This window comes from Lathyrus oleraceus, chromosome 6, assembly GCF_024323335.1.
Source record: "Lathyrus oleraceus cultivar Zhongwan6 chromosome 6, CAAS_Psat_ZW6_1.0, whole genome shotgun sequence".
Lineage (NCBI taxonomy): Eukaryota > Viridiplantae > Streptophyta > Magnoliopsida > Fabales > Fabaceae > Lathyrus > Lathyrus oleraceus.
Genome location: NC_066584.1, coordinates 439533614 through 439561339, shown reverse-complemented (window position 1 = coordinate 439561339; position 27726 = coordinate 439533614). Strand labels below are relative to the sequence as shown.

Here is a 27726-nt window from a genome sequence, read left to right as displayed (position 1 = left end):
CTCATGGAGAGCATGGTTTTCGAGTTACGGAGTGTCGTGCAGTATAGACGAAGGATATGACATAGGGTAAGACATACCTAGTAGTTTATGTTTGGATGTATTATTTTTTTTCTTTTTTCGGACAAATGTTATGTATGGTGTTGATTGTTTAAATTAATGCATGACTTTTTACTTTTATTTAACTTTAATAAAAAATTTGATTTTACTTTAATATAACTTGGTCTTAAAAAGTTACGATGTTGGGACAATGGCATTGCTCTAAAATGTTTCAGGGAAGTTTCTGGAGATGCATCTTCAAAATAATTTTTCATTGTTATTAACATGCATCCAATATCTTTTAAAGGTCTTCAATGGACATTTCGAAGATACATCTCTTGGCACACCCAAATAACATACGAATATGCATTTCCAGATCATATTTTGTTTAAAATCGAGTGGATCTTAAAAAAGTGAACCCTTATATAATTTTGAGTGTGTTCAAAGATGAATCTCTAAATAAATAAATAAATATTTTTGAATTTTTAAAAGTGTGGAATTCATAGTTTTAAGGAGCATTACGGGACCATGCTCTAAGACTAGATAAAAAAGACTTAAAATTAGACTCCAATTGTGTAGGAGACAATTTTCAAAGCAAATAAGCATACAGAGACAATTTTCTAAGACTAGATGATTTTATTGCTAGTTAATTTCCATCTCTTTATAGATATTCCAACCTATATTCAAAATATTATCATAAATGAAATCCTCTAAATCTTTTGAAAAAAACAAAACAAAACTTCTTATGTTATTTTATCACCTATCTTTAATTAATCATTTCAATAAATAAATTGGTAAAAATAAGTAAAATATGATAGCTTTTATTCAAATGTATTAATTTAAAAATTATTCCATATGACTTTGACTCAAACTAATATTTCCCTTTATTCTCTTAGTTCTATAAAATATCGAGCAACAAAAATGACTTGACTCAAACTGACTTAAGGGCCCCTATTTTATTACTTAGATGCAATCGTGTATGTAGTGGACCAAACTGTCCAAGAACCGAACATAATATGATGCAATCCTAATATGTCGTTAGCCATATATCTCATCCACTTCTGAAAAAGTTGCTTTGATCTCTTCTATATAATATACCATAAAATGAAAATTACATGAATGACCTTACAAGTTTTTTTTCCCTATTGTGTTCATTCATCACTAGTCTTACCATTACCATACACAAAACATGAAGAAACTAACCCTCTCTTATCATTTCCACATGAGTGTCAATTTTTGTTTAGACCAATATTCATGTTCTTCATGTGCTCTTATGTTGAATCCAGTTGGCAAATGCTTCAAGTGTTTTGATATCAGCTCTATAGTGTTTTTGAGTAAACTCAAGCAACATAGGCCATGTGAAATCAGGGTAGATTCTTGGGTTGTAATTGTCCACCAATTCACATGGTGGAGTTACCACCTTATCACTTAAGGGACATAAAAAGAAAGCAAGAGATTTTCTTGTCTTTTCACTGTTTACCACTGCTCTATGCAAGCAACTCTTGTATCTCCCATTTGAAAGTGCCTAATCAATACCAAAAAAACAAAAACAAATTAGGTTTAACATAACAAAAATATGATGTGGTTGTAAAACAACCTAATTACTTGTTTGTTTTTTAGCACTAAAGTCCCATGCAACATCACATGTTAAAAGAAGTTGGACAAGAAATTGAGAACCTAAAAATCGGGTGAGTCCTCTCAATTACACGATGATTGTATTATACCAGAAAAATACGCATCGAATGCGATGTGTCATTTTCTCTTCTACGCAGAGAAAATCTAATCCTTAAATTTAGTCGGGAATAATTAGAGGTGATTGTTTTATTTTAAACAATGATAAAAGTAGGGGTGAAAAAACAACATTGCGGGTCGGATATGTCTGTTTTATCAGTATTTTTTCGGAAGGTGGATCTAAGTTTTAGGTCAGTACCGTTCTGCCTATTTTCTACCGGACGTGGTTATTAACAAGAATTTTTTAAAACTTTTAACATTTATGGGTGAAAAGCCCGTATGTCCGTCCCGCTTCATTTTTCTACGTGATAGACAAAAATTTTAGGTTCGCACCTCAAATATGTCTATATTATTTTTTTTTTCGGGCTTTTGTAGAAATGACTTTATTGAACAGGATGGGCATGTCCGCTCACCTGTATAAAAGTAATGGATAGGCAATTTGAATAGAGTAAAAGAGAGGAACATACCATGAAGGTATCACCAATATTAACAACAAAAGCATTGAAATGTGGGGTAATGGAATGCCATTGATTATCAACAAAAACTTGCAAGCCACCAACTTGATCCTGATGAAGAATAGTTAAGGATGTTGGATCACAATGAGGTCCAGTGCCTAGAGTGAGCTCAGGTTTTTGACAAGGAGGATAGTAATTGAGCCTCATTATTGAACTATTCTCTTCAAAAAATTCCCTAAAATAGCCTTTACCAACTCCAAGACTCATTCCCAAAAGCTCCATTATTCCTAATGAAAGATTGCTCATTGCTTTGCAGTAGTTCTGATAAACCTCCCTGCATAAATAATTAAATAAATAAATAAATATATAATAACAACATGATTTAGCAAAAATTATAAAACATGGCTTAATTACTATGTTATTTCTTTAATTTTTATTTTAAAATCATTTATATATATAGAAAAAAAATTATTTAATTCTGATAAATCTATTTATATTCTTCAATAGTACCCCTAATTTTATTTTCTTTATATATGTTTTTCAAATTATAAATAATAAATATTTTTGATATATTCAGACGCAGATTCGAATCAACATATTGAAGACGTAATATATATTTTATCTCCACTTAAATTTGTAAAGTACGATTCCAAAAAATTTTAGCACCCAAAAAGATAATCTATTTCTTTATCAAATGAGATTTAAAATGTAATTGAGGGAGTAAATGGAAGAGAAGAAAAAGTGACATATTTATATTACCCAAATAGCTCAAACTCATTGCCCATTTTGTTGCACAAATAGTCTCTAACAAGATTAGGTGATTTTTCATCCGCTGAAAATTCAAAAGAAAGTGTCTCTTTCCATGGAAGTTTGGAAGAGAATCTCCCGGTAAAACTACTAGCATAACCACAGTGTTCCCCTGTTTTTCTCTGAGCCCTCTGTTTCTCAAACAGAGGAAGTTCAAAGAACTCATCCATGAAACCATGAGCATCGGAGATTAACTTTTTCTCAATCCCATGATTAACGACAAGAAAGAAACCATGTTTTCGACATGCTTCACCGACGAGGTTTGATGCTTCCATTGCAGCAAGTGGATCGCCGGAGAGGAAACCTCCCAGGTCGATGAGTGGCACGACGAGTTCGGGAACATTGGAACAGGCTTGTTCTTCGTCGGGCCAGATGAATTGCGTTGGGAGATTAACATGGTGTTTGAGAAGTGATGCGTCGAAAATGAGTGGTTTTTCTTCTTGTTCTTGGTTTGGAAGTTGTTGAGGCATGCTTGTTATGCATTCTATTGGCATTGCATTAATTAGTTAATAATACAAAAAAAATTGTTGGTATGATCAAGAGAGAGAAACAGAAAGAGAAAGAGAGAGTGGAAATAAGTTGAAAGATGAGATGAAAGAAAAGCCAAGGCCGTTTGTTGAGGAAATATTGGAACAAAATTTGGAATCTTATATAAGCAGAGAAAGTATACACGTACCACACGCGCGCACACTGTTACACATGCCATATCATACACATAACTCACTATTTAATTTTTTGAAAAAAATAACGTTTAAGATAAATTTGAGTAGTATGGTTTATACGTTCAAAAAGAGAGGATACTATGACTATGTTGTTTGATAAAATTAACGGTTAGTTGATAATTTAGTTAATAGTTTATAATTTATAACCGATATCTATTACGTGTTAAGTTATTTGAAATATTTAATAAAAATAGCGGTTTAATTATCTAATAAATTAAAATAACATAAAAAATATTTAATACTTAAAATAATAAAGATAAAAGTGAAAAAATTGAAAAATTAAAAGTTATAAAATGAAACGTTATTTAAAATAACATTTAGAAAATAAATGATAAGTTAGTGAAATAGATTATAAATTCACGATAAAAAATGGTTACTAAACATATCTTTTATAATTATATAAGTTTACAAACTGCCAAACAAAGTCTAAATACACAAAATTGAGGACAAATTATAAAATTATGATTTTTTTATGTAAATAATGGTGTATTTATAAAAATATAAAATTATTGAGCTTAGACAAATTAGAACTCGACTCAAAAGGATCACCATCAATAGAAAAAAAAAATTCTATCAAAATTAAAGTCACTCACCACATTATTAACTCAGACAAAGAGAAGAGTTCTCAAACAACGCATAAAATATTCAAGAGTTTCTCTTTTATCTTCCTCATCCTTTACTAATCTCAAAAACCATGTCGTCTAGGAATTTTTAAATTGATTAAACAACCATATATCAAACCATATCGTCTAGGAATTTTTAAATTGATTAAACAACCATATATCATATCATTAACCAAATTGCTTCTTACGCAAAACTTACCTCCGGACAATATAAGGATTAAAAAAAAACTTAAGATCCTTAAAAGATTAAACATTAGCTCAACCACCAAAAAAATATCATATTAAAGAGACGTTGTTGTATCACAAATCACAATTGACATACGATTTTATACATTCTATCTCGATTCCACATTAAAAAAAAATGCATTATTAAATGAATGAGGATAAAAATCAATTTAAAGTTTGATTACTGTAAATATAATTCTTGTGACAAAGTATATGGTATCTTTCAAGAGGTCAAATATAATTTTTTTTACAAATAATAATTTATATTGTATTGAGAATCTTATTTTGATACAAATTCTTTTTTCCAATTTGAAATGAGTTATAGAATTGTCTTTATTGACGTAATGTATTGTGGCACTAATTTAAAAAATATGCAGAAACAATACAGTCATTTCAGTCACTATTATTAAAGTATGCTCCTTAGAGGATTGGTTTTATTTTAAATACTCTCAACTCCAATGATAAATTTCAAGATGAAAATATAAATGATATAAGCAAAGCATATTTTAACTTCGTATTAAGCACTTTAAAATATAAGATAGTATTACATAAATTTTTGTTAAGAGATAAATTATTCATAAATAAATAAATAAATAAAATTGGTAAATAGTAAACTATGAAAATACATAGCCCTGAATTCTGAGAAAGGATCCAATGTGATATAATTGTCGTGAATTTGAATCTTGTTTTATTTTTCAATAAGATATTACAAAGAAAAAGACAGGAGAATGAGCTGGCTTAGGTGAAGCTTATACAGCCAAGTGATAAAAATGAGTAAAAATCATTTTTTAGTGGAAGTTCCTGATTCAGTCCTTTTCTGAAAATTAAATATCTTGCAAATAAATTATACTCTTGTTGCTATCATAGCGCAAGAGTATTTAATCCAAAAAGAGAGAAGAAAAAGATAGATATCTTTTCATAAAAAATATTTAGCTGCGAAACTCATATATATGATGCGAAAAAGATAAATTCATATTGTAGACTTCATCCCAAAACTATTAAAATATCATTGTTAAGCATTAGAAGATTTATCATTATTTTATTATTTAGCAGAATACTACATTTTTTCTTTTTTATTATAAGTCACATTAGAAAAAATGTATTGAATTATATGTCATCTTATAATACTAATAAATAATTCATGTCATTTTTCTGTTATATTTTTAAATAATTATTTATTTATTTTCAAATATTTAATTTATCTTATTAATATTATTAATGAATGAAAATTTTATTCATAATGTTTTTATTATACATTATTAACTAGATTTTTTAATATCTATAAAATTAAAAAAAAAATAGAGGTAATGATAAGTTCAGAGTAATATATTTACATATAATTAATTATGTGGTTTGAAAAATCTATAATTCACTTAAATTTTTGGCTTATTATAATTATGATTTCCCTATTTTACTCTATTGTATAAAATTAACATCTATTTTAAATTTTAAACAATTTTATTCTAATTCTCATATTTTTTTTATTGAAAATTGATGATGTGTTATATTCTAATGATGTATAATATTTTTTTCTTTTTCTTTAATAATGTTTCAAAAATATATTTTGATCTCTTTTTCACATTTTTACATTATAATTTGAGTCTGGTCTATTTTTTAATAATATATTCTTTATAAATTTATCTTTAAAGTCCTACAAATATTGAAATATGATGATTTGTCACCCTTCACAAGTAATATATTATTTTAAAATAAATATATAATCAATTAAAAAATATTTAAACAAAACTATTATTTTTCACGATGTGCATGCGTGCGTGATATATATATATATATATATATATATATATATATATATATATATATATATATATATATATATATATATATATATATATATATATATATATATATATATAAACTAAATTATTATTTCAGCGCACGAAGATTATCAATTTAATAATCATAAGAGATCTCAACTACAAGTGCATCTAACGGTTCTCCGAATTTCATTACTGACAAGTAGCTAGTTCGTTATTTTCCTCTCTCTCTCTCTCTCTCTCTCTCTCTCTCTCTCTCTATATATATATATATATATATATATATATATATATATATATATATATATATATATATATATATAATATATATATATATATATATATAGAGAGAGAGAGAGAGAGAGATAGAGAGAGAGAGAGAACGCGTAAAATTAAGGTAAAATATTTTAATTTTAATTTCATTTCACTTGTCTTCCTCACATACTAACTTGAGTGTTGCAGTACTAACTCTAACACCATAAATTCCAAAACTTATAAATAAAATTTTACACACTAATTTCAGGTGTCACCAAACGACAATCCTTCGAAAAACACATCAAATCATTTGAAACTATGCAGCAAAAAAAAAAAATTCAATACAACTTTCTAAATAAGTTATAAGCTCCAAAGTAACAAAAGCAACAACAACTTCAAAAATAAAATAATCCTTGTCCCCGATGTTACATGATCAGTGCAGTAAACCACTTAAATATTATAAAGCAAATAAAAGAAATGCAAATAGTAGCTCCGTAAAATCACCTTTTAATACACCACAACAATGATTACTCTTGAGTATCTGCAAGATGTCCATGGTGGACAACATTAAGCAAACATGATGAGAAACAACATTCAATAAAAACATTGTAAAGAATGCTAAGGTAGAGAATATAAAACAAGGACACATTCATTACACGATTAATAATAATATAATCTCACACCAATTCATAATAACACGTACATATTCTCAACCGATCAATAACATCTCAAACAGTCAGCTGACTCATTATACATGTGGTACCATTTATGAACACTCAGATTCATCTCGCATCTAAATCCCCACCATAGGACCAAAGCACGCCAAATTGTTACCATCACCATAGGTAACGCTTCATTGATTTCCATCTGAAACCAACCACTCCCTCCTGAATCCCCACCATAGGACCATATCACACCAAGACTGGACCGAATTTCGTACACCATGATGCATGACTCTCAACAACAGCATGCATTTATCACCATTATGCACAACATTGTTCACCATACGCAACAACTAGTCACTGTTACAACATTCAACAAACAACACCAAACAAAAGAAATCAATAAGTGTATATTCACAAGTATTCAATCATGTTAATTCATCATAACATCAATGAAATCATTAGGCAAGCACAATGATTCGCTAATCGACCATACATGTCATCACATACATCCATACACTAGAAAATTGAATCCAAACCTATTATTTCACTGAGCACTACCATGAGGTAGATATGCATGTTAGCTTTGTAACACTTCAAACAACGTCTAATTTGGACTTACGGAACAAAAGTTACAGCCAAAATTGTCGGACAATACAACAAAAGGTAAAACATAATTTTTCACAAATTGGTCTATGACAATCGATTGTCATAGGGTGACAATCGATTGCCACCAAAAGAATTTTTCTACTGACTTTCGAGAACATGAAATTAATCGATTGTACCCCTTGCAATCGAATGTAATGTTAATTTTTTTCAAAAGTTGAAAGCATGTAATCGATTGACTACATGCTGTAATCGATTGACACCCTTATTTTTTCACAATTTCAACCAGTGCAATAGATTGCATTGTAATGAAAATCGATTTTTATTACTAAATTTCTCAGAAAAACCAATTTTCTTCATACGTTCATCATCTCCTCCTCTCTAAACCTCTATACATTACCCTAATCAATTTCTCCAAAATCAAAAGACCAAAAACATTAATTTAACATTAAATCATATTTCACAACCTTCAACATGTTACAACACCTATTTTCATCATGATTAATAGAAATTCAATATCAATTTCAACAAAAATTTCATCATAAATCAAGAATACAACTCAAGCATTCAAACATTCATCAATGGGAGAATTTTATACATGCATATTCATGATAATTCAAACATAGATCCAGTCATAGAAACACATGTAGACACATAATTAACCAACAAATTCCATATTTCTCTCACACAACAATTCATCAAAGCAAATCATGGAACCCTAGTGAGAGTAAGGACCTATCTCCTCTACCCCATCATGCAATACATACATATTAATAGTCCTTTCTCCCCCTTATCTTAGATTTCCAACAATAATAGCGAATCGAATAACTCATATAGATTCCTCTTCAAAACCCTATCTTTCCTTCTAAATGCTCTTGTTTCACTATCCTCTTGTTTTCCCGTACTGTCAAATGGTTTCTCTAAAAACCTAAAATTTCCCAACTTTTAGAATATATAGGATTCTAATTATTCTTGCCTAATTATTATTTTTTACCCATAGTTTTTCAGCTTTTCTCCTCTCACCTCATACTTTCCTCAATTCCTACAATTGGCCAAATTCTTCATATTTATCATTTTATTTCTAATAATAATTAAAATATTGATTAATCTAATTATTTTCTAATTCGGATTATTCTTTAGTTTGTGCACTTTACATTATTCTATTTTACTTTGTGTTACTTAAACTGGAATTTATTCTAACTCGGATTTTAAATCCAAAAACAATTCAAAACCAAGTTTTTCAGAAACACACAATCCATCCTCTCTCTTGTGTGTGGAGTCACATATTCAAAAATTGGCACATAGCCTAACTTCTGTTTAAGGACTAATCACCTCAAGAGGAAGATTTCTAACACACCTTTAAGGGGATCCTTTCTAAGCACATCACCACTTTCAATAACAGTAGGTTTGAGATATGGCAAGCTAGATTTAGAATTTTTCTTCAAAGTATAAATCATGAATTATGGGAAACTCTAATCACTGGTATGTTTATCCCTACTTACCATGTAAATGGAAAAGTAGTAAATAAACTTGATTCCCTTTGGACCGAAGAAGAAAAGAGAAAATTTAAAATAGATTTCAAAACTAAGAGTATTATAATAATATCTCTAGATGATAGTAAATTTGTTTATGTTCATCATTGCAAAACCACCAAGGAAACGTGGGATGCTCTTGAAATGATATATGGAGTTTCTCCAAGTATCAAGAAATAGGAAATAAACAATGAGACGATGAAGAATTTACTCTTAAATGTTTTTCAAAACTTAGCAATATTGAAAATTATATTAGAACTTTTGTTACTAACCAATGTCTCAGAGTTAAGAATTGGAAACTCAATCCAATACTTAAATCAAAATATGAGAACCTTCATGAATTTTAGGAAAAATCAAATAAGAAGGAAATTATAGAGAAATTGAATGAGTTAATTCAATTACTCAAAGAATACTCATCTTCATCATACTCCTATCATACAAATCTAATGAAATCCTTCGAAAGAACTAACTCAGTAGTTGAACGATCTTCAGAAGATCCAACATCAAATAAAGGAACCTCATGTTTGAGAAAATGTTGTAAAGAAGAAGTATTTTCAAGTAAAATATTCAAAAGAAGGAGAAACACCAACCTCTGAGAGAATCGAAAAAGAATCCCCTTCCAACAAAGAAGATGAAGTCTTCTTAAAAGAAACCTATAAAATAGAAAATATTTCAGGAGTTAAACCATCTTACAAACAATTGTTTTGAATGTGCAGTCAGTTAGTGGAAGAAAATGATAAATTGAGACAACACATCCTAGAACTTAATGAATCCGTAAAATATCTTAAAGAAATTAATAATTCATTCAAGATAGATATAACTAAGAATAAGTACTCAAGAAAAACTTGTGATAAACGTGTCTCCCTTAAAAAGGAAGTAATTGATTTACGTGAAACCATATGCAAGTTTACCCAAGGAAAATAAAAGCTTGACATGATCTTATCAATTCAAATATCTTCCTTAAATAAAAATGGAATAGAATTTAAAAAGGATAAGAAACTTAGTAAAGGTGTAGATCACAAGGAAAATAAGTGCCCAGTTTACAAATGCACACACTGTAGAAGAGTAGGTTATTTAGAACCATTTTGTTTTGATAAATTAAAAATATTTAAAGGTAGCAACCTTAGATCTTATGGAACTAATGCACCTTGGTCCAAGAAGATGTGGGCACCAAAGGTGAAACCTTAGTGTTTTGCAGGTATGCTTTTTAGCTCAAAGCTTTAAGAGAAGTATCAATGGAGTTATGCAAAGTAAGAGTATACTTCAAAGTATACATATTTTACAAAGTCTCTTATCCAAGGATGAAAATGATGGCAAATATCAATCATAGTGATCAAAGCAAGTGTTCTTGAGAATATCTTAAGGTTTATGATCCTTATGAATCAATTAAGTGGATATGATTGTAATGGACTTATTCATCTTATTGTTAATACCAAATATCACATCTAACAATATGTAGAGGAGGACACACCATAATAGGATTGGAGTTTCCCTACAATGGAAGAACTTATCAAGATATCTTGATAAAAAAAGGTATACATTATTTTAAGGTTAAAATAGTAAATTTAATAATTTACTCATCTGAATAAATTATTTCACTAACCATAAAGATGAGTATTCAAGTGTTTTAAAGTAAAGGGGTGCAAATAATTCTGAATCAAGGTGCATAAAAGTAACAAGTGCAGCATACATAGCCCAAAACAAAATATGTTGAAAATGGATCAGCCAATCGATTGGCACTATGGTCTAACCGATTGGAACATATGGAAAATAAAAAATTCAAGAATTAGAGTCGTCCACAATGGATAGTTGGATGAGCAATAAATGCAGCAATCATGTTCATCAAAAAAATCACAAAATTTGAAGGCGCCAATCGATTGTCACAATCGATTAGAGAAAGTCTACAAATAGTGATAATTTTCTCATCATTCTCATCCTACCATATCCTCACTTGTGCATTGCATTATAAGTATTTTAGTTCACTAAATCATCAATCATCACCTAAATTGGCCTAAAAAGAACCCGATCATGACAACCATAATCTTCTTACTTCTCCTCCTAAGCTTAATAAGCATTTTCAATCGGTATTACACTGATAAAGAATTGCATATATCTCACTATCTAGACGAATATCTCTTCAAAAACTTATCTTTCATAGATGCCTTCAACTTGGTCGGTTTGAAAAACTCCGTGTTTGAAAAATTCAAGAGAGGTACCATGAATTAGTGAGAATATTTTATGCAAACCTTTTTTTTTACAAAGATGGAATCTCGACTCCGAAGTCAACAAACACCCTATCACTCTGTCTCTTAAAGATTTTGCTCAGATATGTAACCTACCCCTCATAAAAAAAACTATGACCAAATTGATTCTGAAGGTAATGAATTTAACATTGACATTCATGCACATACCCTTCTCATTGATCCTTCTTCTGGAATCACTTTTCCCTTTAATGTTGGCCTCATACGCCTTGATTGTAGATTGATTTATTAAACAATGAGTCATGTCCCTTTCCCATTGTAAAATGTAACTATAGAATCCTCAATAAGTCATGTATCCCCGCAATTCAGTTCTTGGAGAACCAAGTTGAGAAAAATTGCAGATGTTGTACTTCACCACATACTGAACAAAAAAGGAAAACTATCACTCTTCCCTATGCTGAACTTGTAACAAATTTTTTGACCTACACAAGTTATGAATTCAAAGATGAAGAACCAAAATTCATGCATACAAAGATATGTCAAGTGACTATAAGCAAAATGGGATATACTATTCAAGGAAGAGAAGGTTTTCCACTACCGCAAAGGAGAGGAAGACAGTGAAGAAACAACGACCTTCCTCCATCATCCTCAATCACATTCAATGACATCCATGATGAGCAAAGGGAAATGAATGGAAAAATCAACAAGCTCGTTCAAAGTATGGAAAAAAGGAATCTCATCTCTCCAATAGTTTCAAGCTAGGATGATGACAATGATGCAATGAACCAAATATTTCTTAGTTTCTTATGATTTCCATCTCTTGCAATTTCTTTTGTACTTTCGATTCCCTAAAATTTCCCTTATGTAATTTGAATTCCAAGTAATTTTCAATTAATGAATGATGTTGTCCTTTATATGACTTAATTTCCTATGATTGCATATTTATATTATCATAATACATGTTTACCCGCCTTTTTTATTTCGATAAAGGGGGAAAAGTATACTCATATGTGGGAGTAAATTATACTTTATATTTAACTCAGGAGAGTTTAATCACTCCAAACACATATATTTTATTTCTTTTACCACCTCCCTTGAGAGATACATTGTCATTAACAAAAAAAAGGGAAAAATGTGGAACCTTATTCTGCAGGTGATACACATTTAATAAGGACAACAACTTTTGATGATGACAAGTCAAGCATAAGAAATTAAATCAGTTAAAGATGCAAATAAAACTATTAGGTTTTGATAATGGACTTAAATCTATGATGATGGAAAACAAACATAATATAACTTAAGCCTCATCCTAAATCTGCAAGTGTTTATAAGAATGAATTATCTAACAAATATTAGAACTTTATGGAAGTCATACCTCAACCCGTCTGAGTGAACATATTGTAAAGCATAAGGGAATTATCATAAAAGTACATGGTTAAATCACACACAAAAAAACTTATTAAATTCGTCCCAGATGAGTTAGGAGCTGCCAGAATAGTGTTGGGAAAAGTTTTGTCTTTTCCAATCGATTGACACATTAACCCATTCGATTGGCTCAATTCAAAATTGAGCCCTAAGCGATTAGGACAATATCTTAATGACGGATAACGACTAAATATCTTTATTTTCCTATTTGATCTTGATAATCGATTAAATTAGGATAACCAATTGATTGGCAATATGCTTCAATCGATTGGTAAATCTTAAAAAGCCTTAAAATCAATTCCTTTTTTGTACCAACCTTTGGCCTATAAATAAAGTCCCCTTATCACTCTTTTTCAAATCTAAAATCGTGTTTCATTGTACACTTTTCTCTCTCTCTCTCTCTCTCTCTCTCTCTCTCTACTTTCTCACACTAAAAGTGTAGCCAGAGTGTTTTTGCAAGAACGTCCTTTTGTGAGTGAGGAACTTGTAATTCTTGAAGGGTAGAATTGTAAAATTCACTAAGGGAATTTTGTTTACACCTTGGTTGAATATTATCCTTTTATGGCTTTTGTTTTTTGGGTTCAAAGCTAAACCCGTAAAAAGATTTGGTTTGGGGGTTGTGTGTTTTGGTCTTCATTTAGGTTCAAGATCAATCCACTATTTAAATCCTTCAAGTTCTTGGTTATCCCGTCATAAATCCAAGGTTAAGTTCAAGCTCACCTTGGTATTAAAAGCTTGATAGGTTTAGTTTCGTGAGCAAAGCTTGATATTAAAAGCTCTACAAGGTTCAAGATTAGCCTGTGGTAAAATCTTTGTTTAAGAAGCTTGGAGACTAAAAACTCCAATATTTTTTGTTTGTGGAAAGAGGGATAACAACTTCAATTCACTGTTTGGAAGGAAGATTCAACACTTCACTCCTAAGTTTATTGTTTGGTTGGAAGTTAGCCATAAACTTCATTTTTCTTGTATAAGGGGGTTCGTGAGTATAACATACTAAAAGCTCTCAAGTTTAATGGATAATCTCAAGATCAATTCTTGGGGAGAGGAGTAAGTCATTTTCTTGTTTGATCGAACCTCTATAATTTCCGATGTTCTCTCTTTTCCCTTAAACAATTTAATTTCCGCACTTTGCATTCTCCTATTTTACTTTCTGCTTAAACTGAAAAAATATTTTCTAACTCTGATTTTAAATCCAAAAGTTTTTTCAAAACCATGTTTTTATGAAACACACAGTTCACCCCCTCTTGTGTGTGGAGTCACATGTCCAACAAAAAAAACGCTGCCAAGACCACCTACTTTAGCGAAAGTCGAAACAATGGAAGAGTAGACATGATCCACACAAGAAGATAAAGTATCCTTCTTGGACCTGTGAATACTTTTCTGTGATTTCTTGCTCATATCGCACTAACTTTACAATTTTAGAAAAATGAAACTCTAAAGAAGAAGGTAATTGCTAGACTTGAAAAGAATGACTCAAAAGAAATAAGACAATATTCTAGCATGCAAAGAGGATTCACCAAGCACGTCTAATCACTTGCATGTAGCACTCAAGAGTTTTGTTTCCCAAGAACCCTAATGATGATACCTCCAAAGAGACTTTGAAGTATGATGCATTAAATGCACGATTCCTTCAAGAAACTGAAACACTTCTTTTTCGTCTGTCTCAAGGTGATAAAGAGGTGGTCGACATTGAGGATGAGATATCAAGCCCCCACCTACTTATACCTTAGGGGCAACAATTTTGGGCCAACCAAGCCGACCTCGACTGACCACCAAGAAGTGGCCCATCTTATTCTAAAGTATTCTCAGCACATGAAGATTATCATCTTAATGATCACATAAGATCTCAACTAGAAGTGCATCCAACGATCTTCGAATTTCATGGATAACAAATAGCTAATTTGTTATTTCCTTCTCTCTATATATTGAGAAGACACCGAATTGTTAGCCAATTTGTGCGTGTGACCAAATTAAGATAAAAGGTTTCAAATTCAATTTTATTTCACTATTCTTCTTTACATATTGAATTGAGCATTGATGTGTTATCCTTGCAGGTTTCGTTACTCCACCGGATCCGAAGTCGCGATCCGTCATCACCTTCATTTCTCCTCTCATTTCTGATTCCGGAACGGAACAACTATGATTAAATATTTTATAAATCCATGTTTTTCTTTTCCTAAAAAAATAATTGAATTTTATTCTAATTTTAAAATTTGAATAACATCAAATTCAACTTTGACTTAAAAATATAATAACTAAAATAAAATAGTAAATGATAAAACTTCAACCACACCTTTAAGCTTAATTTTTGAGGAGCCAATCATGGTCTTTAGAGAAAAATTTATGTCTACACATCATAATGGACATGATAATTACATCATTCTATTAAAACAATAGTATTTTCAAATAAAAAACCTAACCACAAAGGTATTTGGCATTAATAAATCATATTCAATTCTCACTCAACTAATAAAAAGAATTAGTGGCTCAAATAATAAGTCTTGCTATAAAACATATTCTTGATTCTAAAACTAGTCACTGAAAATATTACTACGATACATTACTCGACACGTACTTACTTACTTTTTATAGAATGACAAAATATTCTTGAATGACATGTTAAAATCGTTAGTGTACAAGACCACTTTCACACTCTCAACTGAGTGTGGGGGCTTTAGAGAGACTCTGGGATCTTCTTAGAGGAAACAACAGCATCAAACTTGAAGCTACTTGCAAAAGTCAAATCTGCAAGTACAACTGACGAGTGTCCACTATGTACATCTTTACTTGAAAATGAATAATAAATAATTATTTATAATAGAGTTAATTATTTTTTCGTCGACAAAAGTTATAGGTTAGACATTTTCATATAAAATTAGAAATCATAATATAATTAATGATACAAATGCCATAAATTAAATAGAGGCGAGAATATGATCATTCTTTCAGAATGTACATGTCCTTGGAATTGTTGTCATTCGTTGTTGCGGATCATATTCGTTTCTAATTATTAACATTTAGTCCATGTATATCTTTCAACAAACAAATTAAACATATTAATATTCTATTAAAATTCATAATTTCTGGTGCATAATAAAATTCATATATTTTTTATTATTATCGATTATTACCTCCGTTTTTAAATATAAGACTAGATTAAATTACACGAATTAAGAAAATTGATTATAGTATTTAATTTATTGTCTATTTGTATTATTTTTCAAATTTATCCCTAAGAGAGAGAAATAATAAATATTTATACAAGTATATTTATTATATATCGTAGAAAAAGATATAATATGATTAGGGATATGTTTGGAAAAAATAATTAATGCAACTTAACTCTTATAAAAAGGAACAAGAAAAAAACTTAAGAGGGTCTTATAATTAGGGATGTGTCTATCATTTTTGTATCATTTTAAAGGATGATCATCATTTATGGGGGACAAAATCTTTCCATTTTAATAATCATTGTTTGTTCCATATATATTTCTCTTATTGGTTCTTAATTCCTGGTTGGCCTCTTCCAATGAGGGTTGGAAGACTTTTATCCTTATGGGTAAGCTATCATCCTTTAACGCCATTGTAGCGGTAAATTCATGATCATCAAATTATGGATAAACTTAACATCAATAAAATCAGAGTCGTCATCGCACTTTTATTGTTTTCAAAGGAAAAGAGAAAATTACGAACAAAACCCAAAGATAAGAAGTTTTCGAATCAAAACTAATAAAATGGCAGAGATTACAGGTAAGGGGGTTGATTACACAGAGGGAAGGTGTTAGCACCCAAAGTGTCCTAGGTACTCATATGAAGCCCTTTTTTATGTGTGTATGTGTTTTTTGGTATAAATGATGTTTGAGAAAAATAGAATGTGGGGATGAGAAAAGAATTTATTGATTATATTTTGTGTTTGACAAGACCTTAAGACTTGTGCCTACGTACCAACATAAAAATGAGAGATCAAAACCTTGTAGTTCGTGGTAACAATTTCAAAATGAGTGAGTTGCTTTTAATAAAAGGTTAATAAGAAAGGCACAAAAGGCCCAAAAGTTTGAATGAAATTGTTAGTTCTTTTTGTCTTTTGAAATTTTAAGTCAATATGATTAGATTTATTTACAAGTTTGATTTAAGAAAAAGAGTTTGAAAATTCATCGGCATAAGGCCAAAGTTTCTTTTTTTTTTAAATAAGGTCTAAGTTTGGAATTACAAGCAAAGAAAGTTTTTGAAATGGGGGAGAGATTTTAAAATTTAAGAAGTGGGAGGAGATGAAGAGGTTATCATAAGCAAAAAATTAAAAGTTAAGAGTTGAAAAGATCTGACCAATGAGATGCAATCCAACAGACAAAAATGTCATATAGAAAATCCACTGTCTCTTTGGACTTTGAATCAATCAATAATCAAGCAGGAAATTAGCAATGTCAGACATCATGAAGATCAAGACATCAAATAAAGATAGCCACATCCAAGCAAGCAAATCCCATAGCTAATAGTCTTATTTGTCTTCTCATGTATTAGATGAAATACTCCTTGATTAACTCAGAATAAAGCATTAGACACAAGATCAAAATAACAAATTGCATCAAGACAATGTAGCAGATGAATTCAAATAAATCCCAAGACTTGCATCAGATGAAGGCTCAGTTCACAATAACTTGATTTCAGAATGTTGGCATTGGCCAAGTCCTTTTTGCACAGGGAATGTTGCCTAGTTCTAAGTCCAAAAGTTCAGATCAAGATTCACAGTCCACCAAACATTTGTTAGGGTCTTTACTAAATATTTTAAGGTCCTAAGACCACAAACAAAATCAAAATGCACAAACAAATATATACAATCACAAGATATGACTCAAATGAGCAAAATGAAAATGGCATAAACATAAACAAGTTTAATAAAATGTAAATGGAGACGAATGATAAATGACTAGAAATTAAATTGCATAAAGTAAATGACTTGAAAGTAAAGCAATATTAACAAGAGTTAGTCAAATGTTAGTCAAGGTTAATTGAATGTTAGTAGTGTTTTGATTTTTAATTGATTAAGTAATTCTTTGGAGAACACTCAACCATCTATTCACAAACATGTATCCTTGAACCAAGACACCTTCCATAGGAAGGAAAAAAGGTCAAGTTTCCATACAATACTATGAAATATGGGAGACTTACAATTTCACTTACTAGAATGATATGCCTTTCGGGTCAAGTTTAGCTCTATGTTAAGCAATCGTAATTGGACTTACGTAGAAATCACAACTATCTGAGGTCGGGCAATAAAAATTTAGGTGTTAATACATGTTATAAATTTGGTATCATGAACCAAACTCCTAAAATATACCACACATTAAAAGAAAAGATCAAGGGGGATGAACCTATATCATCCATACTTGTATTGGTTCATCTGACACAAGGTCATTGATGAACCAATTTGCCTTAGGATTTTTGAGATTTCATTGGTCAATGAAAGGAATGGGAAAGAATATGTATGAAGATAAAGGGGAAGGGGAATGAGAGAAACACAAATTGGTCATGGGAGGAGTTTTGTCAAATTAAAATCATTCATTCATTTTGGGAGATGAAATGTACATTTCATCAATCCCCTAAATCTAATGATTTTAATCCAATAAAAGTCAAATCAACCTTGACCAAGGCCCAAACAAATAGTCAAACATCACAAATCCATAAAAATGGCTCAACATAATTTTTACACAATTAATCAATTAAAAATCAATTTAAAAATGCATTAAAATACAAATTAGTTTGGTCAAAACCTAAAACCTCTTCAAAACACCAAATAAATGACCAAGAGATTTATCCTAGGTCAAACAAGGTCAAATGACCTTAGACAAAAAAACTTTCATCATTTTTGAAAAGTCAGAAGTATATTGAAACAATTAAAAATATGCACAAAAACATTTAATTCATAAAAAATATCAAAATTAATCCAAAAAATGATTTTAATTCAGAAAATGAAAGAGAAAAATATTTAAAGATTTTTGGTGAAGTCCCATATTTTTTGGATTAAAAATGAAATTATTATGAATTAAACAAAATAAAGCAATTAAATTAAAATTCAAAAAATAAAGGGAAATTGAAAAAAACGAGGGCCATCAGATCTCCCTCATTAATTGAGGTGGCAGATTTGATGGCCAAACACATATCATCCACCATAGTCCACAGACAACATTCATGTACAAGTGGTAATTCGAACCAAAGGCTGAGATTAGATCTTTGGACCAAGATCATATGGATGAGATGAAGCCAACTCACCACCGGAGCCCTAGCTCCGGTCATCTTCTCCGGTGATGACCACCGGACTGGTCCAACCTCAACTCCATGAAAAATGAAAAACAAGGACACTGTTTTGAAGAGAAAATGCTTAGGAGCTCGAATTTGGCCTCAATTTTCTCCAATTCCAAGTATATAAAAAGATACAGGGATTTGAACTTTGAGGATCATGAACTGAGTTGTTTCCATTTGACCTTAAAGCAACTCAATCTTCTTGCCTATATTGGTAGGACTTCAGCCAACTAAAAATCACAAAGAATAGTGGAGAATTGAGGGAGAATCGAAGAGATGAAAATTCTGAAAAATTACCATCGAGGGAGCTTCAACCTTGCTTGATCTTGATCCCAATTGTGTTGGGCTTGGTTTCAGAAGCTTGTAGGAAGTGATTAAGAACAAAATGAGATTTTAAGCCCGATTTTCAAATGAAAACCTTCAAGATTATCCTTTAATGGTGAGGGTTTGGATTGCAGGTTCAAAGTTTGGGCATGAGGTTCCCAATTCTGAGCATGAAGGGTTGTATTTATAGCCAATGTGATTCATTTCCACACACTTCTAAATTTTGCCAAATTTAGCAATTTTCATTGCATGCTTGCATGGGCGTGTGATAGGCCCATCAAGTGATGCTACCAGGTCCAAAGTTGCTTGTGAATCATGCTAAAATCATGTCATGTGGCCATGCATTTGAGTTGGAAATGTGAAGGTGAAAATCATTTAATTGGTCCCTTGAAAAGAACCCATGTGCAAGTCCTTCATTCTTTGGTCAAATGAGGTGATCTTGGATTTTTTGGAAAGGTGAGATCAAGGGGAACAACTTTCATGTTGAACACGTTTCCATTTGAAGCTTGTATCATGATGTATTTTGAGATGGAAGTTTGGAAAATCAAACATATTTGAAAATTTTCTAAGTACCAAGCCAAATGTTCACTTCTTCCACCTTGAATAACTTTTAATATGGACTTCAAATGGAACAAGTTCCTTCATAAAAGTTGTATCTATTTCAAACCTATTCAATTTGGTAACAAATTAGACCTTATTTTGATTTGGCATGAAGGAGTTATGCATTTTATAAGTTGAGGAAAATCACTTGTTCAATGGTAATGATCGAAAATGACCTATAATGTTTTCTCTTGACACATGCATTTTCAAGTTGAATTTGAACTTCTTCCAAACATAAAAGTTAAAAAGGACATCTTTAATTTAATCATGGAACTTGAATGGATTTCATCTAATTAAAAAATGAGCAAGTTATGATCCTTGGAAGTTGACCTCCTAACTAGGGTTCAGACAAAATGACCTATAATCTTTCACCATAAAAAATAACTTTCCAAGAAAAACTAGCTCTTGACTTCAACATGAAAGTTGTTTGGAATCTCATAAGGAGTAACTTTTCTCTTGTAATCATTTTCATATGACAAAAATTATAGGATATAGGGTCTAGGGAACCCCAGTTTTGACCAATTGACTCTCTCTGGTCAATCACCATGGAACCAATTTGCAAACTTGATATTATCTTGATATTTAGGACTCATGGAGGATCATATATGTGTAAGATGATGTAATATGAAGTATCCCTTGATGTAATATGAAGTATTCCAAGGCAAACAAGATTCAAACTCTTGATGATTTCTTGATCAAAATGAGATATGAAGACCATGGGGATCCATACATGATGTCTAGAGTCAATGTAAACCACATCTTGATTGATATCCTTGCATTAAGGGTCTTAAACCCTAGATATGAGCTTGATGGATGTAATATGAAGTATTCCAAGGCAAACAATATTCAAACTCTTGATGATTTCTTGATCAAAATGATATATGAAGACCATGGGGATCCATACATGATGTATAGAGTCAATGTAACCCACATCTTGATTGATATCCTTGCATTAAGGGTCTTAAACCCTAGATATGAGCTTGATGGAGCATGGGTGAACACACACACACACACACTACCTACAAAAGCAACAAACTATACATTGACATATTTTTTGGTATTTTGGTTAGTAAATAGTGAAAAACAAAGTATGATACAATCAAATGTGCTTGGTGACCTCTCCCAATGCAAACCCAATGAATGAGGGGTAAGGAGAATGCAAAGGTGTGATCCCAAAGCCAATGCATATGATGAAATAACATGAGGGATCTCAGGGTCAAAATTGGGGTCTTACAGCTGCCCCTATTTAAGGACATTCTGACTGAGGATATGAAGGTTAAAATCTTCATATCAACTTAGCAAAATGGACTTAAATAAGAACATAGAAACAAATTTTGGTCCCTAAGAGACCTCATGATGCATATAACATGAATGTTAAAATAATTCATGTGGGGAAAATATTGCCACAAAAGAAAAGAATCCGAAGAGACTGAAAATCCATAGGAGCATAATGCATTCCATAAGGAAAACTCATTGGGGAGACAAAGACTCTGGGGATGAACAGTTGTGCGTAGGCCAGGCTACAACTTGAAAATTGCTGGAGACACGGGAGGAATTCCATGAAAATAAATCAATGGAAGGACTCGGTTGGGGATAAGGGAAATCTGCAGGGGAATCAGGTAAATCAGAACAAAGCTGAAATACCTGAATCAAACTCAACTGGGGAAGAATGATCTTCAACACAGGAGTATCAGAAATATATCATCTATTACCGGTTACTGGGTAGAAAGATAATATACTCTGATAAAGGGAGATCCGTTACCGGTTAAGGTAAACATATCAAGGATGACTCGCTGAGGAAAATGAGGTGTATTCGTTACCGGTTACTGGGTAAGAACAACCTGCTGGGAAAAATAGGATTTACAACTACCGGTTACTAGGCAGAAGACCAAAGACAGAGAATATCCGTCATCGGTTAGGATGAACATATCAAGGATAAACTCAAAAGGAAAAATATTTGTCATCGGTTAGGATGAACATATCAAGGATAGACTGTCGGGAAATGAAAATATAGGAATTATATCTATTAGTTACTGGATAGAATACCAAAGAGTGAATATCGGTCACCGGTTAAAGTGAACATATCAAGGATAGACTCAGCAGGGGAAATCAGGATTTACAACTACCTGTTACTAGGCAGAAGACCACAAAGAGGATGAAATCCGTCATCGGTTAAGATGAACATATCAAGGATTAACCCTCTGGGGAATGGAATAAGGATTACAACTAACTTTTTACTGGGTAGAAAACCACAAAGGGAGAATATCCATCATCGGTTAGGAGGAACATATCAAGGATAGACTGCCTGGGGAAACGTGAAAACGAATCCACCGGGGAAAACAAAGGAAGTGAATTACATTTACCGGGTATTGGGCAAAAGTAATGTACTCAAAAATCGAGAAGAATATTACCAGTTACTGGGTAATAGATTCTCAAGAGACCCAAAAGTATCTATCTATGTAAGAGCTAGAAAGAAACGGTCAAACAAGGACTCAAGCCAAATGAGGATATAACTCAAGGGGAGTGGTTCCATCCAGATAATTAATTGGGGAGGAAACTGAAACAATAATCATTCACAAGGAAATAACTCAGTGGAGAAAAGAGAAAGGTTAAATTCTTTCTACTTAATGGGCTGACACTGTACCATTGAAGGAGGACAGACGCACCAAACCTGCATTGGGAAATAATGTCACCGTAGCAAGGAATCAGAATAATAAAATCAAATGCAATAACAAATGCATAACGAAACATATGATGTTATATTTTATGCATGAATATGTATATGTTTGATGATTATGCTGACAAAACTTATCACAAAGGATACAAATATCACAGATTTGAATCACCACTACAACACTCGGCTAATATCAACAAGATGGGAACGCCAACTGGAGAAAAAATGCTGGGGATGAATACTAATAATCTGGCTCTGAATAACTCAACCCTAGCTGGGGAAAGGAGAAAAAGATCTGTTGAGGATCCAAGTTGACTACTATGCGGGGAATTTTAGGTCAACACCATATCAAATGGGGGACAACCTCGCAGGGGACCAAATCAAACATCGCTCAAGATCAATTGCTTTTAAAGTGATTGCTTTCATATTCTTAAGAAAAATGATTTTAATTTATTAATTCTTTTCAAAATTATCATCACAAAAATTTAAATTTTATTTAGCTGAAATAAATAAGAGTAGAAATAATTGGATAAAAAGCTCAACTTTATTTAATAGAATGGTAGTCTGTAAATGACAAGACTCCATGGATCTTTACAAAGTTGAAAACGGTAATTTACATGGAAAAGGGCTACATTGAATACAATGATCACTACTTTTCCTACCAGACTTCAATATTCGCTGTGCTCTTAGCTTTGGTCGAGAATGACGAATCAGAAATGAATGACTTGCTCAAAAATTGTCTCCAATGATCCGGACCAACCGAATGCAGTTACTTGCCATAATCCCTAATTTTTGCCTAGATTTCCCCAAGGCAGGGTACTCAATCTAGTGGGATAAATTTATGTTTTATGTCTCTAACTTTTGCCTGGATCGCCCTTTCGGGTTTTCAATCCACCGAGACGCTCTTTTTTGCCTAAGACGCCCTTTCGGGGTTTCAACTTAGTGAACTGTTCTTTTCTTTTTAGGTGAAGTATTTATTGACTACATCGGCATTTATAGGGCGAGTGAACTCTTCCCCATCCATAGTTGTAAGAATCAGAGCACCGCCTGAAAAGGCTCTCTTAACAACATATTGACCTTCATAATTAGGAGTCCATTTTCCCCTAGCATCTGGTTTGAAAGATATAATCTTCTTGAGCACAAGGTCACCTTCTCTGAACACACGATGCCTGACCTTCTTATCAAATTCCTTCTTTATTATTTCCTGATATAAATGACCATGACACATGGAAGTCAACCTCTCTCTTCAATTAAATTCAGCTGATCATATCTGGTCTGACACCATTCAGCTTCAGTCAACTTGGCTTCCATCAGCACACGCAGTGACAGGATCTCAACCTCCACGGGGAGCACAACTTCCATACCATAAACAAGTGAGAAAGCGGTTACCACTATTGAAGTGCAGACAAATGTATGGTATCCATGCAAAGAAAATGTGAGCATCTCATGCCAATCTTTATATGTCACAACCATCTTCTGAATGACCTTCTTGATGTTCTTATTCGCAGCTTCAACAACCCCATTCATCTTGGGTTTGTAGGGAGAAGAATTATGATGTGCAATCTTGAAGTCTTTACAACGAGCTTTCGCCATATTATTGTTCAAGTTAGATCCATTATCAGTAATGATCTTACTTGGCACACCATAACGACATATTATCTGATTCTTGATAAACCTTACAACAACTTGCTTGGTTACATTTGCGTACGATGCCGCTTCAACCCACTTTGTGAAGTAGTCAATAGCCACCAAAATGAAACGATGTCCATTCAAAGCTTTGGGCTCAATCATGCCAATCATATCAATTCCCCACATGGAGAAGGGCCACGGAGAGGAAATGACAGTCAACAGTGTCGGAGGAACATGAATTTTGTATGCATAAATTTGAAACTTATGGCATTTCTTCACAAACTTGCAGCAGTCAGATTCCATTGTCAGCCAATAGTAACCTGCACTCAACATCTTCTTTGCCATATCGTGTCCATTGTATTGAGTACTAAAGGAATCTTCATGGACTTCAGTCATCAATAAGTCTGCTTCGTGTCTATCCATGTATCTGAGCAAAACCATATCGAAGTTTCTCTTGTAAAGCACATCACCATTCATGTAGAAGTTGCCAACTAATCTTCTCAAAGTCTTTTTATCTTTCAAAGATGCCGTAGGCGGGTAAGTCTGACTTTAGAGGAAACTCTTGATATAAAAATACCACGGCTTCTCATCTTTAACTTCTTCGACAGCAAACATATGAGCCGTCCTATCAAGACGCATCATAGTCAAATTGGAAACTTTATTCCGAAATTTCACCATAATCATTGAAGCCAACGTTGCAAGAGCATCTGCCATCCGTTTTTCGTCTCGAGGGATATGATAAAACTCAACCTTTGTAAAGAAAGTTGAAATCCTCCTCGCATAATCTCTATATGGTATTAAACCGGGTTGATTCATCTCCCATTCACCTTTGATCTGATTCACAACCAAAGTTGAATCTCCATAGACGTTAAGATACATGATTCTGAGATCAATGGCCTATTCAAACCCCATAATGCAAGCTTCATACTCAATCATATTGTTTGTACACTTGAAAGTTAATCTAGCTGTAAACGGAAAATGAGTGCCTTGAGGAGTAATAATCACTACCCCAATGCTATTACCAAATGAATTAACAGCTCCATCAAATACCATGCCTCAATGGGAACCCGGTTCTAGCCCTTCTTCAAGCAATGGTTCATCACAATCTTTCATCTTCAAGTACAAAATCTCTTCGTCAGGAAAATCATACTGCACTGACTGGTAATCTTCAATAGGTTGGTGAGACAAATGGTCAGCCAAGAGACTACCTTTGATCGCTTTTTGAGATTGGTATTCAATATTATATTCAGATAACAACATCGGTCAATGGGCAATCCTCCCAGTTAAAGCAGGCTTTTCAAAAGTGTACTTGATTGGATCCATTTTGGATATCAACCAAGTAGTATGATTCAACATATACTAGCGCAGGCGCTTAGAAGCCCAATCCAATGCGGAACAAGTCTTTTCAAGCATATAATACCGAGTCTCATAGTCGGTGCACTTATTACTGAGGTAGTAAATTGCATACTCTTTCTTTCCAGATTCATCTTGCTGACCAAGAACACAACTCATACTCTCATCGAGCACAGTCAAATACATGATCAAGGGCCTTCCTTCAACAGATGGAGACATAATCGGAGTCTCAAGCAGATACTCTTTGATACTGTTAAAAGCTTCCTGGAAATCTTCGGTCCAATCACAAGACTGATCTTTCTGAAGAAGCTTGAATATAGGCACACATGTGGTAGTCATATGCGATATAAATCTTGAGATATAACTCAAGCGGCCGAGAAAACCACTGACTTGCTTCTCAGTTTTGGGCGCAGACATCTCTTGTATTGCTTTGACCTTGGAAGGATCAACTTCAATACCCTTCTCACTATTGGAATTCATATGGTAATGGCATTGTTCCTACTGTTACCCGACAACTTACAAGAACGAACACCAAAAGTACACTTATTGAGATTCAAGCGGAGTTTGTACTTCCTCAAACGCTGGAATAACTTCAACAAATGCTCAACATGTTCTTCTTCATCACTTGATTTGGAAATCATATCATCAACATAAACTTCAATTTCTTTATGCATCATATCATGAAAAAGAGTAGTCATAGCTCTCTGGTATATTGCACCAACATTCTTTAAACCGAAAGGCATCACTCTATAATAGAATGTTCCCTAGGAAGTAATGAATGTGGTCTTCTCTATATCTTCAGGTGCCATTTTGATCTGATTGTAGTCGGAAAATCCGTCCATAAACGAAAAGATTTTGAATTTAGTTGTATTGTCTACCAACATATCAATGTGTGGTAGAGGAAAGTCATCTTTCAGACTAGCTTTATTCAAATCTCTATAGTCAACACACATGCAGACTTTTCCATCTTTCTTAGGAACAGGCACAATGTTGGCCAGCCACTGCGGATATTCGGAGGTTACAAGAAAACCAACACCAATCTGCTTCTACACTTCCTCTTTGATCTTTACTGCCATATCAAGATGAGTTCTTCTCAACTTCTTCTTGACCGACGGACATTCTGGCTTTAATGACAATCTATGCTCCATAATCTCAGAATCTAAATCAGGCATGTCTTGATAGGACCAAGCAAACACATCTGAATATTCTCGAAGAAGATCAATCAACCCCTTCTTAGCCTCTAGACACATTTGAGACCCAATCTTGACTTCCTTCACATCATCTTCGAAACCTAAGTTGACTAGTTCAATCTGCTCTTCAAATGGCTGAATGGCTTATTCCTTATGCTCAAGTAAATGAGATAATTCATCAGATACTTCATTATCAGTTTCTTCCTCAGCCTCAAACACAGGGAAATCAAAGTTTGGAGAGGGAGTAGGATCATTGTATTCAATGGGTTTGAGAATCGGACTGCATAATGATTTGATATTTTGATTTTAGAGAAGATAATTATGACCAAATATTATGCAGATGGAAGATTATTATTTATTTATGTTTTTTGTGATTACCATTTTCAGAAAAGCAAAGAGTAAAAATAAAACATCTAGATGTGGATGAATAAAATTTCATTTTATTGATGATAATAGAAATGCCCAACAATGTTCACTTCTCCCTTAGGCATAGGAGAAGGATTTTTTTCTTAAAAATGGAAAACAAATTACTTAGAGCGATGGATAACAATAAGAACATCAACGGCAACCCAATTGTTGTAAGTTTGATCATGTGTCATAA

General features: G+C 32.4%; 1 protein-coding gene across 1 annotated transcript; it reads right to left on the bottom strand.

The window, feature by feature from the left end:
• Positions 1-823: 823 nt before the first annotated feature.
• On the bottom strand, positions 824-3642 carry LOC127097089 (gibberellin 20 oxidase 1). The gene is made up of 3 exons (XM_051035601.1): positions 2982-3642; positions 2235-2556; positions 824-1561 (listed from the first exon to the last, which is right to left on the bottom strand). The coding sequence occupies exons 1-3, from the start codon at positions 3521-3523 to the stop codon at positions 1298-1300; spliced, it is 1128 nt and encodes a 375-aa protein (XP_050891558.1). The 5' UTR covers positions 3524-3642; the 3' UTR covers positions 824-1297.
• Positions 3643-27726: the final 24084 nt, after the last annotated feature.

Excerpts from the sequence above, each read along its gene's own strand:
- LOC127097089 (XM_051035601.1), bottom strand. The coding sequence starts at position 3,523 with ATGCCAATAGAATGCATAACAAGCATGCCTCAACAACTTCCAAACCAA. Across the intron at positions 2,557-2,981 it reads AATGAGTTTGAGCTATTTGG|GGAGGTTTATCAGAACTACT; the intron begins GTAATATAAATA and ends TTATTTATGCAG. Across the intron at positions 1,562-2,234 it reads ATATTGGTGATACCTTCATG|GCACTTTCAAATGGGAGATA; the intron begins GTATGTTCCTCT and ends GGTATTGATTAG.